General features: G+C 46.5%; 2 protein-coding genes across 5 annotated transcripts; both read left to right on the top strand.

Annotated features, from left to right (window-relative positions):
• The first annotated feature begins 3,023 nt into the window (after positions 1 to 3,023).
• On the top strand, positions 3,024 to 4,260 carry ASCL3 (achaete-scute family bHLH transcription factor 3). Its single transcript, XM_045484435.1, has one exon. The coding sequence runs from the start codon at positions 3,365 to 3,367 to the stop codon at positions 3,908 to 3,910; it is 546 nt and encodes a 181-aa protein (XP_045340391.1). The 5' UTR covers positions 3,024 to 3,364; the 3' UTR covers positions 3,911 to 4,260.
• A 2,624-nt stretch (positions 4,261 to 6,884) lies between these two features.
• CD1H11orf16 (chromosome D1 C11orf16 homolog) lies at positions 6,885 to 12,732 on the top strand. 4 transcript variants are annotated; one of them, XM_045484426.1, is made up of 5 exons: positions 6,885 to 6,994; positions 7,611 to 7,795; positions 9,076 to 9,232; positions 11,058 to 11,292; positions 11,890 to 12,732. In XM_045484426.1, exons 2-5 carry the CDS (start codon positions 7,629 to 7,631, stop codon positions 12,639 to 12,641), a joined length of 1,311 nt encoding a protein of 436 aa, XP_045340382.1. In that variant the 5' UTR covers positions 6,885 to 6,994; positions 7,611 to 7,628; the 3' UTR covers positions 12,642 to 12,732. The 4 variants fall into 4 exon arrangements, with proteins under 4 accessions (XP_045340382.1, XP_045340381.1, XP_045340383.1 ...); XM_045484425.1 differs by having other exon boundaries at positions 6,886 to 6,998; XM_045484424.1 differs by lacking the exon at positions 6,885 to 6,994 and having other exon boundaries at positions 11,890 to 12,652; positions 12,684 to 12,732.
• Positions 12,733 to 14,881: the final 2,149 nt, after the last annotated feature.

The raw sequence follows: 14,881 nt of genomic DNA, 5'->3' as shown, positions 1-14,881 counted from the left end.
ACACCAATAATCTGTGTTGCTTTATTTTAAAAATTTGTACTCAATTTCTACAAATACTTCCATCCTCCAGTAGGTTTCTATCTTGACCCTCTTCTTTACTGCATTTATCATTGTATCACTCTGTTGTGTTGTGATTAAATTTTATTCTTTGAGTAAAAGATAATCATATTTCAATGCTACTACATTGATTGGTGAACTTTTGGGAAATGCTTAGTAAAAAAAAAAGCTTCTCAGCAGCGTGTCTACAGAGACACCAAGCTCTTTTTCTAAGAATTATGCATAGTCTAGTTAAAGCCTAGAAACTTTCAAGTACCTGTGGCATATGTAAATTACTCAGATTTCATCTGGGTCAAGGTTTAAGACATTAAAACTATCTGTCAGGGTAAAACCATACCTATAGAATTCTTGTGTGTAATTGGCTTTGCTGACATCTGCTTTACATTGTGATACTCTGCTGTGTCAGTTCTGGCTTATTAGCTATAGGCAGAAATAAGGCTCTGCCATTCTCAGAAATGTAGAAATATAGACTCCATACCCACTGTGCCATTTTTGTAGCTTCTGCCATCCATGTTCTTTATCTCTTATCCTCTGGAATTCCTGCCTTGGGAATTTCCTAACTTTTCTCTCAGCAACTTTTTATTTTTGATAGAATCTTGGCTAGTTTTTAATCTTCAAGAGATTTTTGTTTTATGTTAGTTATTTTAGGCCAATTTGGTCAGTAATTTGGAATCTTTCATTTCTTGTTCCTTTGTTTTGATTTTTAATTGCACCTACACACTTGTCTCATCCCCACCTCCAACCCCCAACCCCATATTAGGAAGAGCTTTTCCTGGCATTTGCTCCTTTCCTGGGTGTTTCACCATGACTTCTTATAGCACTCCTCACCTCTCACCCTCCCCACCCCCATCACATACTGCCCTCTCTGATTCTATAGTCTTTTTCATCTTTCAGTAGCCATACTAGATGGGATAGGCTTTTTCGCACTTTACTTTAAAACAATACACTTCATTAGGGGCACTTGGGTGACTCAGTTGGTTAAGACTAAGACTCTTGATCTCAGCTCAGGGTTGTGAGTTCAAGCCCCAGGTTGGGCTCTTGGGCTGGGCATGAAACCTACTTAAAAAGAAAAAAAGGGGGGGCACCTGGGTGGCTTAGTTGGTTAAGTGTCCGACTTCGGCTCAGGTCATGATCTTACGGCTCCTGAGTTCTAGCCCAGCATTGGGCTCTGTGCTGACAGCTCAGAGCCTGGAGCCTGCTTTTGATTCTGTGTCTCCCTCTCTCTCTGCCCCTCCCCTTCTCATGCTCTGTCTCTCTCTCCCTCTCTCAAAAATAAATTAGCATTAAAAACATTTAAAAAAAGAAAAGAAGAGAAAAGAAAAAAATAAAGTATATACCTCATCGTGTTTGAATTCTGGTGCTTAGAGGCTACTCCACCCATTACATAGTATAGCTTGCAGGTTGTTGCTATGCTCAGGTAGAGAAGCAAGTGAAATGTTACCTAATCTTGCTCATAAACAGGTCTGAGGTTTTTCAGGTGGGGAGGGGAAGTTGCCTCTTTTTCTTTACACATGCCAACTATAGAGGTCAAGCCCTCATTCCTAAAGATGTTTTAAAATCACATCCTTGAGGAATTAACAGAAAGTCATATTTCCCTCTTTTCTGGAGGCCCACAGGTAGATTTCATGTTGCTTTTTCCATTTTAGGTATGATCGTCTCTCAACCAATATGTTTTAGATAGGCCAATGTTTGATTTTCCAGTGTTAGGGAAAATATAAGCCAGGTTTTTCTGTGAGCTGCAATTTAGAAAGGGACACTACACAAGTATTCATCTGTAAAGAAAGGAAAGCGGAAAATAACTGATGCCTGTACATTATATATATTTTTTCATTTGATCCTCACAACCACCCTGCAGAGGAGTTAATAACTCAGTTGATCACAGGAAAAAAACTGAAGCTCAGAAAGTTTAAGAAGCTTGCCTAAGGACACATAGCTATGAAGGGGCAAAGCCAAGATTGAAACTCAAGGGTGTTATAACTGAAAGAAAAATGCTCTTTTCTTACAGCACTACCCTACCTCCTTCAGAGTAACTCGTTACTCTGAAGTATCCCTGTAAAATCTGCTGTGGCTTTATTATTATAGTCAAAGGCAAAAAAGTAACAGTTGTTTAATAAATGAGGTGCATGAAGACCTATTCAGAAAAAGGAATGTATTGGTGTGGGACTTCTTGGGTCTAATGTTCTATCCTTATGTTCTGTTAAAAACAACAACAAAACACCTAAATACAGATGGACTTCATTCAATATATTTAAAGTTCTATGTAAGTAAAAATATGTAATTTGACTATGTTTAAGTATATTAGGGGAGTTTCTTATTTAAAAGAATCTTAAAGTGAATTTTTAAGAGCAAATGATTCCTTTCTTATTTTTATTTTTTATTTTTCCTGTGGCGTATCAGGTATTACTTAAGAAAGCTATGCCCGTGAGGTTGCATGATCATTAACTCGTTTGTAATGTTTCCAGCATGTATTTGAATATTGTGGTATTTCAATGTTTCCCAAACTTTACTTATTTGCATTGCATGCACTTTCACGGTCTTCATTATCTATATTCCACCTGTACTATTATTTACTTACTACTTTTCTTTAAGTGAGATTTTTTTTACTCAAGCAGATGTATTTTTTTAATGTTTTTTTAACATTTACTTATTATTGAGAGACAGAGCATGAGCTGGGGAGGAGCCAAGAGATGGGAAGACACAGAATCCAAAGCAGGTTCCAGGCTCTGAGCTGTCAGCACAGAGCCCGACGCGGGGCTTGAACTCACAAACCGTGAGATCATGACCTGAGCCGAAGTCGGACGCTTAACCGATGGAGCCACCCAGGTGCCCCAAGCAGATGTATTTTTAAAAGAAATTTTGTATCACTTCCATAAATGTGAAATCAGTATAATTCACAATTAATAGAAATTAACAGCAAAGCATTATTAAATTCTAGCTAGATACTATTGCTTGTTGAAGGCCTCCATCTGGGGAGAATCAGAAAGCATTCTAGTAATGTGGAAGACACACTCTTACAAGACTAAAGCTGTATCTTTGTAATCACAAGGATCAAAAGAGCTGGAAGAGAATAACTTCTTACAAAGTGAGTCAGTGTTATTTAATGCTGTTCCCTTGTACCACCAAAAATTCCTCTCTTCCTACCCACAGAGTATTATAGCCCAATATCGTTTTCAGAATGAGCTCAGGAACTATGCATCAAAGCAGAGAAGTCTTTAAACTATTGATCTCTGAGAAAATCAATGAGACCTGCTCTCTTTTGATCTGGCCAAATTAATAAACTTGGTTATGTTTCCAGGCTAAAGAGGAAATGATGGACAATCGAAGCTACTCTAATCTGCCAGAAAAACTGCCTGTTTTCTCTGATTCTGTCCACTTGCCACTGACCAGGTCCTTCTATCTGGACCCCATGGTCACTTTCCACCTGTACCCTGATGCCCCAGTACCATCCCCTTTCTCTGAAGACCTGCCATTGCTGCCTTTTCCCAATGATTCCCTGATCATGGAAAATTATGGTGAACCCTGCTCCTTCTCCTTCCCCATGCCTTATGCAAATTACAGAAGGTGTGAATATGCCTATGGGCCAGCCTTCATCCGGAAAAGGAATGAACGGGAAAGGCAGCGGGTAAAATGTGTCAATGAAGGCTATGCCCAGCTCCGACATCATCTGCCAGAAGAGTACTTGGAGAAACGACTCAGCAAAGTGGAAACCCTCAGAGCTGCTATCAAGTACATTAATTACCTGCAGTCTCTTCTGTACCCTGATAAGACCGAAACCAAGAATAACCCTGAGAAAGTTTCCTCCATAATGGCAACCACCAGCCGCCACAGTGACCCCATTTTTAGAATCATTTGATCCTAAACAGAAACAAATAATTTCACAAAATGGAGTCTTTTACAGCATCATTAAATAGTTTTTCCTAAATGTAATTTCTGAATAGGCAAATAACAGCTCAAATGTTAACCTATGCTGGCTATTTCTTACGGGGGTTTCAGACATATGACAATTACCTTATGTGGATTGAGAAGATGCATCTTAAGCTTTGGTGATTTCTTTCAAGAACTTTAGAGGAGCAGAAGTCCCCAGGATTCTCTGTAAATCTCCCCTAGCCCTTCTCACACACTTGGCCAGAGTCTCAGCCATGAGACACTCTCACAAAAGTATTGTAAAGTATGACTAATGACTGCTCAATGCTTGTAATGCGTTTTGCAGACACTTCACGCGAAATGACCACAATGAACCTCTCTTGATTTGTCAAAGTGTGGTGGTTTTTATTGCTAGCGTTTGGGGTTGACAGAAAATCTACACATCTCTATCTTACTCATGTCCTGATGGGAGAATGTCCCAGGGCTGAAGCAAAGATTGTTGTCATGTGAAATTATTTTGGAGTCATCTTTTTCCCACATGCAGAATACTTCCTCAGGCAGCCTAGTGTAGGGGTTAAGGAGGCAGTCTCTGGACTCAAACTGCCTCAGTTTAAACTAGGACTCTTGCTACCTTCTCTCCATGTCTCATTTCTTCATCCACAGAGTGAGAATAATAATAACAGGAACTGTCCCCCATGTTTATGAGGAGAATTAACAGTGCCTGACACAGAAGTATTCATAACCATTATTATGATTGTTACTATTATTTTAAAAAAATTTTTAAAGTTTATTTATTTTGAGAGAGAGAGAGAGAGAGAGAGAGAGATACAGAGGCAGAAGGAGGGAGGGGCAGCGAGAGAGAGGGAGAATCTCAAACAGGCTTGGTGCTGTCAGACAGAGCCTGATGCGGGGCTTGAACTCATAAACTGTGAGATCATGACTGAGCCGAAATCAAGAGACGGATACTTAACATACTGAGCCACCCAGGCGCCCCATTATTATTACTATTATTAACCTTGTTTTGTCCATAGCATCACCATTCTCCAGGTTCTCCTGGCCAGAAAATGTGCATGTGCCTCGCCTTTCCTTCACCCCTGGGAAGGACTGTCACTGCCCCATATCTTGGAGTCTGCCTTCAAAATGTCTCTATTTCCATTCCCATGACCAGTGTCAGCTCTTCCTTCTCCCTTAACTCCCAGGTTCCATCTGTCACCAAGCCCAGTCAGGACTTTCCATAAACTGGCACATTCATCTCTACTGTCATCTCTGTAAAGTCTTCCCACTCCAGCCATTACTCGTTGCTTTATTTTGTACACATATCTCCTTGAAGTTCCTATCCTACTATCTTTACACTCTGTATTACACACCTATCTCTTCAGTAGACCAGTCTTATTCCTTCTAAATTGTTAGCACCCAACAAAGAGCCTCAAATCAGGCAGGTGTTGTGGGTAAAATATTTGGTGTTACTATTTTCCTATTCCACTCCTGTCATATCATATCTGGTCACTGTTAACAGTCTCCTCCCTGGCCTCCTGGGCTCTATTCTTAACTGGTTACATTCCCACTCTGATGTTTTTTCTTAAAGCATTTCCTGTCACTTCATTGTGTGAAGATGTCAAGACCCTATGACATATCCCCTTTGACTACCATTTTGTTTACATGTATCTTCTTGGTTTTCAAAGCTCCCACCAATCTGGCACTTTCCCAAATAGTCACATCTTGATTTTCTCATGACACCCCATTTCCTCCAGAAGAGAAAAGCAGTCTTGCAAAGGCATCCTTCCCTCTTAGCTCTTGACTCCTAAACTGGAATATTCTCCTTTTTCCCTCCATCATTGAAATCCTACCTGTCTTATTCTCTCACTGCCAGAGACTCCATTGGCCTTTCCTGGACTCTAATTTTGTGCACCAAAGAACTCGGCCTTTAGCAACAGTCAGTCAAATCTGTATAGCAATAGGGCTGCCTTCAATTAGGGCTCAACAATGTCACCAAGAACCTGTTTTGTTTAGGTCTATTCTCCTTTTCTCTGGGAATAGCTTCAGTATCCCACAAAGGCAGCCAGAAGCCCCTAGAACAATGTACTTTCTTATTTATGCATAGAAAGAGAGGAAAGAGAAAGTCTATAATCCAGAATTCCCAACAAAAGTCTTGAGATTTATTCTGATTGGAGAGGCTAGGAACATGCCCATACTTAACCAAACCCCAGGAGCAACCCCAGGGGAATGGAATGTGCTGATTGACACTCATTATACCTGTGGAGCTGGGGGTGTGGTCAGCCTCTCCTAATCACATGGGTCTGCAAATGGAAATGGGAACTGTTGGAAAAGGGGAATGGATGTGGGGAGAAACACTTGCAAATGTCCCAGTATACTTTTTTGGTATTCTCCCCTGAACACAGTGCCAGGCACATAATCGGTGCACAATGGCCGTCACATGCCTCAAACACCAGCCTGTTCCATGGACATTCAAATAAGTGCGGAGTCCAGACTTCTGTTCCCTTGGTCGCTGGTGTCCACTCCCATCACCCCCAAGTGGTAACCACAACTCTGCTCTTTAGCAGGGTCCTGTCTGTTACAGAAAAGATGTGCCCACATGTTTAGTTATTTTGCTTTAAACTACAGATACATTCTATCTTAGAGTCCTTTGGCCAGTCAGGGGCTCACCCGACCTGGTCTCCTGCCTGCACAGGGTGGAGACAGATCAGTAGCCCCTAGTCTCTGTAGGGACAGTTCCCTCCCTCACAGGACTCCCCTGGGTCATGAGGGCTTCCCACCATGACTGCCTCTTCCAGCAGTGGGAAAGTCTGAACTTTGGGGAAATGAGGCTGCAATGGGCTTTCTCTCTAATGCCCTTTCTCCCCCTCTTCCAAGAGAAACCCTCTCCTCTCTCTCCCCTGCCATGTCTCCCAAGGCCCCCTGCCACTCCTGTGCACGTGCTCAGTACACTCAGTCCACAGTGTTCCTGCTGCCTTGGATCCATGGCAACCTGCTTGGCAACAAGGAGTCAGTTGGGCTGAGGCTCTGAGCTCCAACTGTCAGACGGGCTGAGGCTGAGGTGGAGGAGTTTGGGGCTGTGAGTAAGTCCCCTTGGGGTCAGCCCTGTGGGCTTGGGCAGGGGCAGACCCTAACATAGCTCTGGTGGGCTGGGGCAATGGAGTGTGATGTTGGGAGCGGGGTGGCAGCTGTCACCTCTAAACAGGTCTGTGGAGGACACAACCCTGGGATCTCAGCTCTACCTGGGGCTAGTGTTAGTCCTGTGGGTCACTAGGTTAGGAAGGGAGTCTGTGGCTTAGGTTAGAGGTCAGTTTGTCATGAGGGTTAGGCCAGTCATATTTGTATTGTTTTACCTCCGGGAGTCCTTACACCTGGGGAGAAGGAAAAAACTAGCACACATTGAGCTGCTTATACGCCAGGTGCATCCCATATATTCTCTCCTGTGCCATAGCTGAAGCACAGTGGTGGAGTGAGCACGCAGCCTGCAGGCTGTGAAGGATTTAAAGCTCGGTTTCTCTGAAGTCACAACTCTTGCCCTTTCAACCCCTCCTGTATCTTCCGAGCCAAGGTTCTCAAGGCAGGTGACTCAGAGAACAGTCTGTGGGAGCAGTTGGAGGCTGCTAATGGCAGAACTGAGCCCTGCTCCAGCCAGCAGCCCTCTGCTGCAACTCAGGTAATGGTGTGCTTGTTCTCAGGTGGTTTCCCTGAAGGCCATGGAATCCTCTGCGGGGCCCAGGATTCCTTTGCCCAAATACTGCAGTGTGGCCTCAACCCTGAAGTCCGCCTCCTGGGCTGGTGCTGCTCCCTGCTGGGACTTCTCCTTCACCTGCCCCTTTGCCATCCAGGCACCCTGGCTCAGCCGGCACATCCCCCTTACCAGGTACTAGTCTCTGCACCTCTGGCAGAGGTGACGTGCACCCCCCACCCCCCCACCCTTTGTTCCCCTCTGGTGTTGGCTCTCGATGGCATATCATGAGGGAGACAATTTGCTTCCTGGGAAGGCTGAAAGGGTTTCTTCACTGTGTGGGCTAGGAGTTGCTTGGGGGTATTATGTCACTCGTGTGTAAACTATACTCCTTGTAGCACTTAGTAGAGGGTGGCAGGTGTCAAGGTTAGACGTGGGAGAGAAGGCAGTCAGGCATTCACCAGTTAAAGAGTTTCTAGCTCATTTTACCATTAACCAAGAGACTTGCCCCGGCACCATGTGAGAAATTAGGGTTTCTGTAACCAACAGCTAAGGCGAGGTCTCCAGGTCCCTCCACAGGTCCCCTCAGCATCCCTTGGTTATCCTGGCCTTTCCTAATTTCCTCCGTGGGCTGTCTAAAGTGTGATTGCAGAAAAGGGAAAGGGAGCTCAGCCCTCAAGCACACACAAGTGGTGTCAGTTCCAGGGACTCACTTGTGTCCGTGACACTCAATTCTGTTCTGCCCAGGTTAGGGACATGCCAGCTTGAACCCTTCATAGCCCAGCTTTCTGGATTCATCTATGTGGACCTTCTCGTTCAAAGCCAGAGTTAAGCATCCCTGTATCCAGGCTTTCCCACAAAGTAACCGGCTGCTTCAGAAAACCCATGCCCTGACTCAACCATCCCACACCCCCACACCCCTGGTTTGGCCCTGTCCACAAAACTTTTCAGGAGTGGCTTCTCCTTTATTTCTGTCTCTCAGGCCCCTAGTCAGCTCCTCCGTGCTTGCCTTGCTCAAATACTTCCTCCTCCCTTCTGAGCCCACAAGCATCCTTCCAGTTTTACTCCTTTGGCACTAGCATCGAAACACGCATATGAATCCATCCTGGATTCCCACGCGCCACCTTAGGATTTACCTCCCCAGTGCCCTTTCCTGGTCTCCTGTTCAGTCTCAGAACCAGTGTTAATTCACTTGAATATATCAAGGCGAATCACATTTTGATGACCTTGAAGCAATTCTCAATCCCCAACCGATTTTCCCTTTCACTGTCCTCTCCTTCTGCCCCTTCCAGCAGTGTATCGTAGCATACTGGAAGCCACAGATTGCCAGCCACCTTTCACATGGATTTCTGTTCCATATAGCCTTACATGTCATACACATGCCACGGTGCTGCTCAGATCTGTGAAACGTGTTTCTCAATGTTTTCAGGGCTTGATCGTCTCCATCCCCTAATTCCATTTGTGTTTTTTTGCAGATATGCATCTTACCACCCGTGTCTCCACATTGCTGACTCCGCATGGCAGGGGCCTGGCTGGTCAGGAAGAGTTGGAGATGCTGCTGACACATGGATCCTCGCAAGAAGGGCACCAGATGGCTTTTATTACTGGGCTCAGATAAAGGCTGCTCCAGAGGCAAGTTCCTCGCACGTCCCAGCACCCTCCTCTGGGTGGCCCTGTCACACCTGCTATGCCTCAGCTGTGTGTGTCCGGCAGTTCAGTTTCTTGGATAAGCACATGTCTTTCGTGGCCAGGTTCCAGAAGGGAAATGTAATGTCAGTGAGTGTATCAGTCTTCCAGGGCTGTGTAACAGAGTAGCACAAACAGGGTGGCTTAAATAATAGAAATGTATTATCTCTCCGTTCTGGAGAGTGAAACCCAGATGTTGGCAGAATTGGTTCTTCTGAAGGCTATGAGGGAGAATATGTTCCACATGCCTGTTCTGATTGACTTCTGGTGGCTTGCTGCCAATCTCTGCTGTTCCTTGGCTTGAAGAAGCGGCACCCCAATCTTTGCCCCACCTTCAATTGGTATCTTCCCTCTGTGCATGTCCGTGTTCACATTTCCCCTTTAGAGAAGAGCATCAGTCATTGGGGATCACCTGGGTGGCTAATTTGGTTAAGTGTCTGACTCTTGATTTTGGCTCAGGTCATGATCTCACAGTGTGTGACTTGAAGCCTCCCCCGCCCCCGCCCCCACCCCCGCATTGGGCTCTGTGCTGACAGTACAGAGCTTGCTTAGATTTCTCTCTCTGGCCCTCCCCTCTTGTCCTTTCTCTCACAAATAAATAAATGAACTTAAAAAAAGAAGATCAGTCATTGGATTAGGCAGCCACCCCCCTCAGCCTACCATGACCTTGTCTTCACTAATTATGATCCTATTCCCAAATAAAGTCATATTTGGAGGGGCTTGGACTCTAACAGATGAATTCAAGGAGGATACAATTGAACCTGTGACAGTGAAGAAAGTTTGCAGTAAAAATTGCTTTGTTCAGGAAAATTCAATGTGTTGAATTATGTGCACCAGCCTAAAGGAAAGAAACAAACCCCTCTGCCCACACATGTGCCTCTGTACCTGTACACACGGAAGTGTGGTCCCCCACATGCTGGGACTCAGGCCTACCCTGTACTTCAGTGGCTGTTTACTTCTTTGGGATTTTTTTCTCTTCTTTTCAACGTCAGACTTCGTGCATGTGGATTCATGGAGGGAAGACTAGTGTGAATTTCCGTTCAGAAGTCATTTTGTCATTTTTCCAGTAACTAAATGTGAATTTCAATGAAATATTAGCACAGTTTCGTTCAAGTAATAGGTTGTCTCATGATTAATTTTTTTGTGATTAATTTGTAACCAGAATTTATTTCTCTTTAAAATCATACCGAGTTCTCAAAACAGCGTGTACTTTCAGTAGCTTAAGTACTTCCCTGCCCTCTCTTTTATGATGTCCACTTGCTGAGCCAAACCTATCCTCACTAATGTAATGGCAGTGCTGAGGGCTGCCCTCATGTTAGGCCACAGCTGCTCCTTGCCCATGTGGGTGTGGGCCTGTGGATGCATATGCGACCCCTGGTTGGTCTTGGATGCAGGGACAACATTTTTGGGGAATGCTAGGAGGAGGGGGAGTACACTGGGGAAAGATCCAGAGGACGTAGGTTATCCCTGGGAATTGCAGGCCAAATATATAGGGGAGCAAAGACAGACAGGAAAAGAGGAAGGGAAAGGAATGGCAGGAAATGATAAACAAGAGTTGCCCATGGTGAAAAGAGGTCGAGGGAAGAACGTCCACACCACAGCCGGCCTGTCCCTGTCTCTGTCCCCTGGCCCTCACTGTGAGTAAGCCAGCCCCTGGGCCTGGTTCTGGGAACTGTAAGCTAGCCCCTGGGCCTGGTTGTAGGGAACTGCAGTGCTTCCCTGTTCTACTTCCCAGTGCCACAACTTACGCTGAATGTTTTCTTTTCCACAGTTGGAGAGACAGGGGGCCCTGCTTGTGGAATTTGAGGTTCCCACTGCCACAGACCCAAAGCTGCCAGTCCAGCGGCAGAGTGTGGTCTTAGAAGAAGATGTCATTCAGTTCTTGTCGTGCGTAGAACACTCACCACGGCCAGGGGACAAGGTGCTTGCAGCCTGGGATCCAGACCAGCAGCGGTATGGCCCTGGCACGGTTCTCTTGGGCTTGGAGGCGAGAGACCCCCTGAGAGGTAAGGGGAGCTGCTCTGACCTATCAGTCCCCGGAGGGAGCCAGGCTGGTAGGAGAGATCCAAAAGTGTCTTAGAGGGGAGTGTAGGGTCTTAGAGGTGTTAAAAAAAAAAAAATCCTCACCCCCTCACTTGCAGCTTAATCGTGGATGTGGCAACAGATAAAAAAGATCATAACTTTTGGATTATAAAATGCTTTTCATTGGGGAAAAATAGCCTAAAACTATTATGTCTAAATAGGTTAGCTAACCTATGGTGCGATGGGGCCACACTCATGACGGGTCCCCCATCAAGTCATCAAGGGGACAGTCCCCTCTGCAGGGTGCACCAGCTAGCATCCTTGCAGTTTAGACAGTGAGAAGGGGAGCCTCTCCTCTTTCCCCTCTGAGGATGCATTTTGACTTTGACCTGAAAACTGAGACAGGGAGGTGCCTGCAAGTGCAATGGGAAGTGGCAGTAGGTAGATAGGGGGCGGGTGAGGGAATGTTCCGGGAAGGCTCTCCAGGGAGGGGAGGCCGGCAGAGCAGAGGCTGCCCTGAGGTTTGCTTTGAGGCCATGACATAGAAGAGGTAACTGACAAAATGTTGCTCTGTTATGTAGCATCAAAAGGAGGAGGAATTACTGTTCACTTCTGGAATGGCAAGACAGCTACTGTGCCTCTGGGCCAGGTCAGGTGGGTGCCCCCAGCTGTGTGGAAGAAGGCTGTGGAGAGGCTGCACAAGCCTTTAACCAGGGAGCACCCCGGGCCCCTCCTCTGGGCCCCTTGCTGCTCTCCGCTGGGACCGGTCGCTGGATGTGTCATCAGTGGGCTTTCTCCAGGCGCTCTGTTCCTGTGCCCGCCCTGCCTCCCCCAGGCCTGGTGCCAGCTGCCGTACCAGACCTGCCTCTGCTACTGTCCCTGGGCAGGACCCACCTGGTGGCCTCTAGCCAGGACCTCAGGGGCCACAGCCACAGAACATCCAGAGGTGGAACTAAAGCCCACAGCACAACTTTTGCCTCTGGAGGGTCCTGCAGAAGAGGAAGCAGTAGCAGTGCAAGCTCCCATGGGTATTTCTTCCTCTTCTTCCTCCTCTTCTTCTGAGGACGAGGATTTGGAGAACGATCTGGAGATGCGCCTCCCGCAGAGGCTGGCGGTGGACAGCACAGTCAACACAGACCCTATTCTTCTTGAGAAGTCTCTGAGGAGGCAGGGTGCCCTCTGCCAGCCCGAGTGGAGGTATTGGAGGAGAAACGGGCCTGAGCCCTGTCCTGGGAAGCCAGGTACAACACCTCCTGAGATCCCTGCTCCCTTCCCTCCCATGTATCTCTTAGGAATCTCATGCATGTGTCCACTGTACTGGGATTGGAAGTAACACTTAGGTGTGTGGCCATGTTGAAGGGGAAGCTGGGACAAGAGGGAAATAGTGGGTTTCCATCTGAACAATAAAACCCACTAAGAAAAGATGGGTTGATCTTTGTGTGAAGGTTTGCATCCCTATTTAACAACTGTATTTTCCTTCTTCACTTGTCTGTGCTGACAGGGCACTGCCATTGTCTGCTTTGGCCTGCCCCATACCCCTACTTTTTTTTCTTGGAGCCCTTGAGTTTTCTCTAGATGAAGAGTCAAAATGCCCCCAGGTGTCAATTAGTCTTCAGTGTCCCGAGAAGCACAGAAACTGGTCTTTAAACATTGGTCGTCAGGCCTTACTCCCCAGATGGTCCCCTTAGTAAATCAGAGTGGGGAGAAGCGGGGCCCTGCGTCATGCTGCTCACTCCTTACAAGGGATTGTAATCCCAATGGCTTACAAAGGGATTGTTGTTGGCAATCCACAGCCATCCTCACCTTCACCTTGAGCTATGAAGTGTGAGACATGCTCCCCTCATAGGTTTAGATGCAGTCTATCGCTGACATGCTTCACCTCTGTCAAATTTAATTCCCAGTAAGCCCCAGCAAGAGCAGAAGCCTAAGTCAGCTGGCAGAGGTGGATGGGATGAGCCCAGCCCTAGACCAGATTCTTGGGGCTAACATCCAGTGAACTGAATGAACATTCAATCTGAGGCAGGAGGCTACGTGGTTAAAGAATACCACTCCTAAGGGCTTGAGGATCTTGAGGCACCACCCACACTGGGACCCACTGTGTGTCCCTGTTTAAGGCCACTGCCCTATTTCCAGGAGAGCTGAGGCTCAGCCAGAAGGACCTCTGAGCCCCTGAGGATTTCAATCTTGCCCCAGGGGTAAAAACTTTATTGGTCTTCAGTTCCAGAAAGTTAAATTATTTCTACACTGAGAAACTTTCTTGGTGACTCCTGGGCCCCTGGGCTTTGGGGTGGTTGGGAACGGACAGGGGTTGGCTGCTGTTGGACTTAAACTGAGGGCTCTAGACCTTCTTTGGTTTTCAAGATGGGGATCTTTCCCCCACCTCTGAGAGGGGGGTAATTAGAGAAACAAGAATCCAACTGTGTGCAGCTGAGCTCCTCCTCCCCTGAGAGGAAACTCTGTATTGATAATATAAAGGGGGGGGGGGCAGGTTCTTGGGCTCCTGTAAAATAGGTCCCTGATCTTACAGTGAGAGGCTGTGAGAGGTACTGGCAGAAGCTACTTGGAAACAACTGTTTCGACCAGATACACCCTCTCTACAAGTGATATTATAAAGAAAATGGTGCCCAAACCTAGAGTTTTCATGCTAAATTCTCCGTAGCTTCCACTGCCTCCTGCCTCAGCAGACTGGAGAGAGAAAAGCTGTACCTATCCGACAGAGAGGAGTCTGTAGGGAGCAACTGAGCAGCACAGGGTTCAGTTTCAGGGAGGAACGCCAGAGGGGTAACCAGAGGGGACATGGAGGTCAGACATGCCCCAGGCACCAGTCTGCCTTCCCACTGCTGTAGCTCTGCTCAGCACAACATTCCACCTAGACTGGTTCCAGACCTGGCTAAGTACAAACTTCCCCTAAAGCTCTTCTCTCCCTCCAGTGCCCAGCCACCCACATTCAGTCTCTCTGCCCCTCACCACATTTAAACAGCTCCACTCTGAAGTGTTTTGTTCCTTCCCAAAGCAATTTCTAATTGACTATAAAGAAGATAAATATGGTACCTGCAGGTACTCAGCCTAGTTTGCCCTTAGGTATTAGATCACTTGTTACGCTCCAGGCAAAGGTTAATTCTTAGAGCTCAAACATGAGGATCACAGGACCTGCCCTCTCCCAGCTCACAACCCTGTGCCCAAAGCTATGGGGAATATACTCGAGTCGCGGTGTGGAGAAAGGGGCCATCCCTGACCCTTGTCACAGGTGGGGCATTGTGTGCCATAACTAACTAGTGAAAAAGAGGTGCAAAAAACCATGTGTGCACCAGTGTTGGGAACAATGGCAAATGCCAGAACTTTCCTTTTCTCCCCTACATATTTTGTATGTTTTTAAGGAAATCTGCTACTTTGCTTCTCCTAATTGTGCTTGATGGCACCAATCAACTACCGATGTTTGACAGTCAGTCTTAGGCTCTGCCTTGTAAGAATCCCCTCGTGTGGGTCCCTCTGCCCTCCACACTTGGTTATTTTTGAGTTACCGTTTGATCCTCACATAACAATTCTGGAGAGGTCAGGTTGCTGGCTGCCCAG

The sequence above is a fragment of the Leopardus geoffroyi genome, chromosome D1 (genome assembly GCF_018350155.1).
Source record: "Leopardus geoffroyi isolate Oge1 chromosome D1, O.geoffroyi_Oge1_pat1.0, whole genome shotgun sequence".
In the NCBI taxonomy this organism is placed as follows: Eukaryota; Metazoa; Chordata; class Mammalia; order Carnivora; family Felidae; genus Leopardus; species Leopardus geoffroyi.
This window is presented reverse-complemented; position numbering and strand designations above follow the sequence as displayed.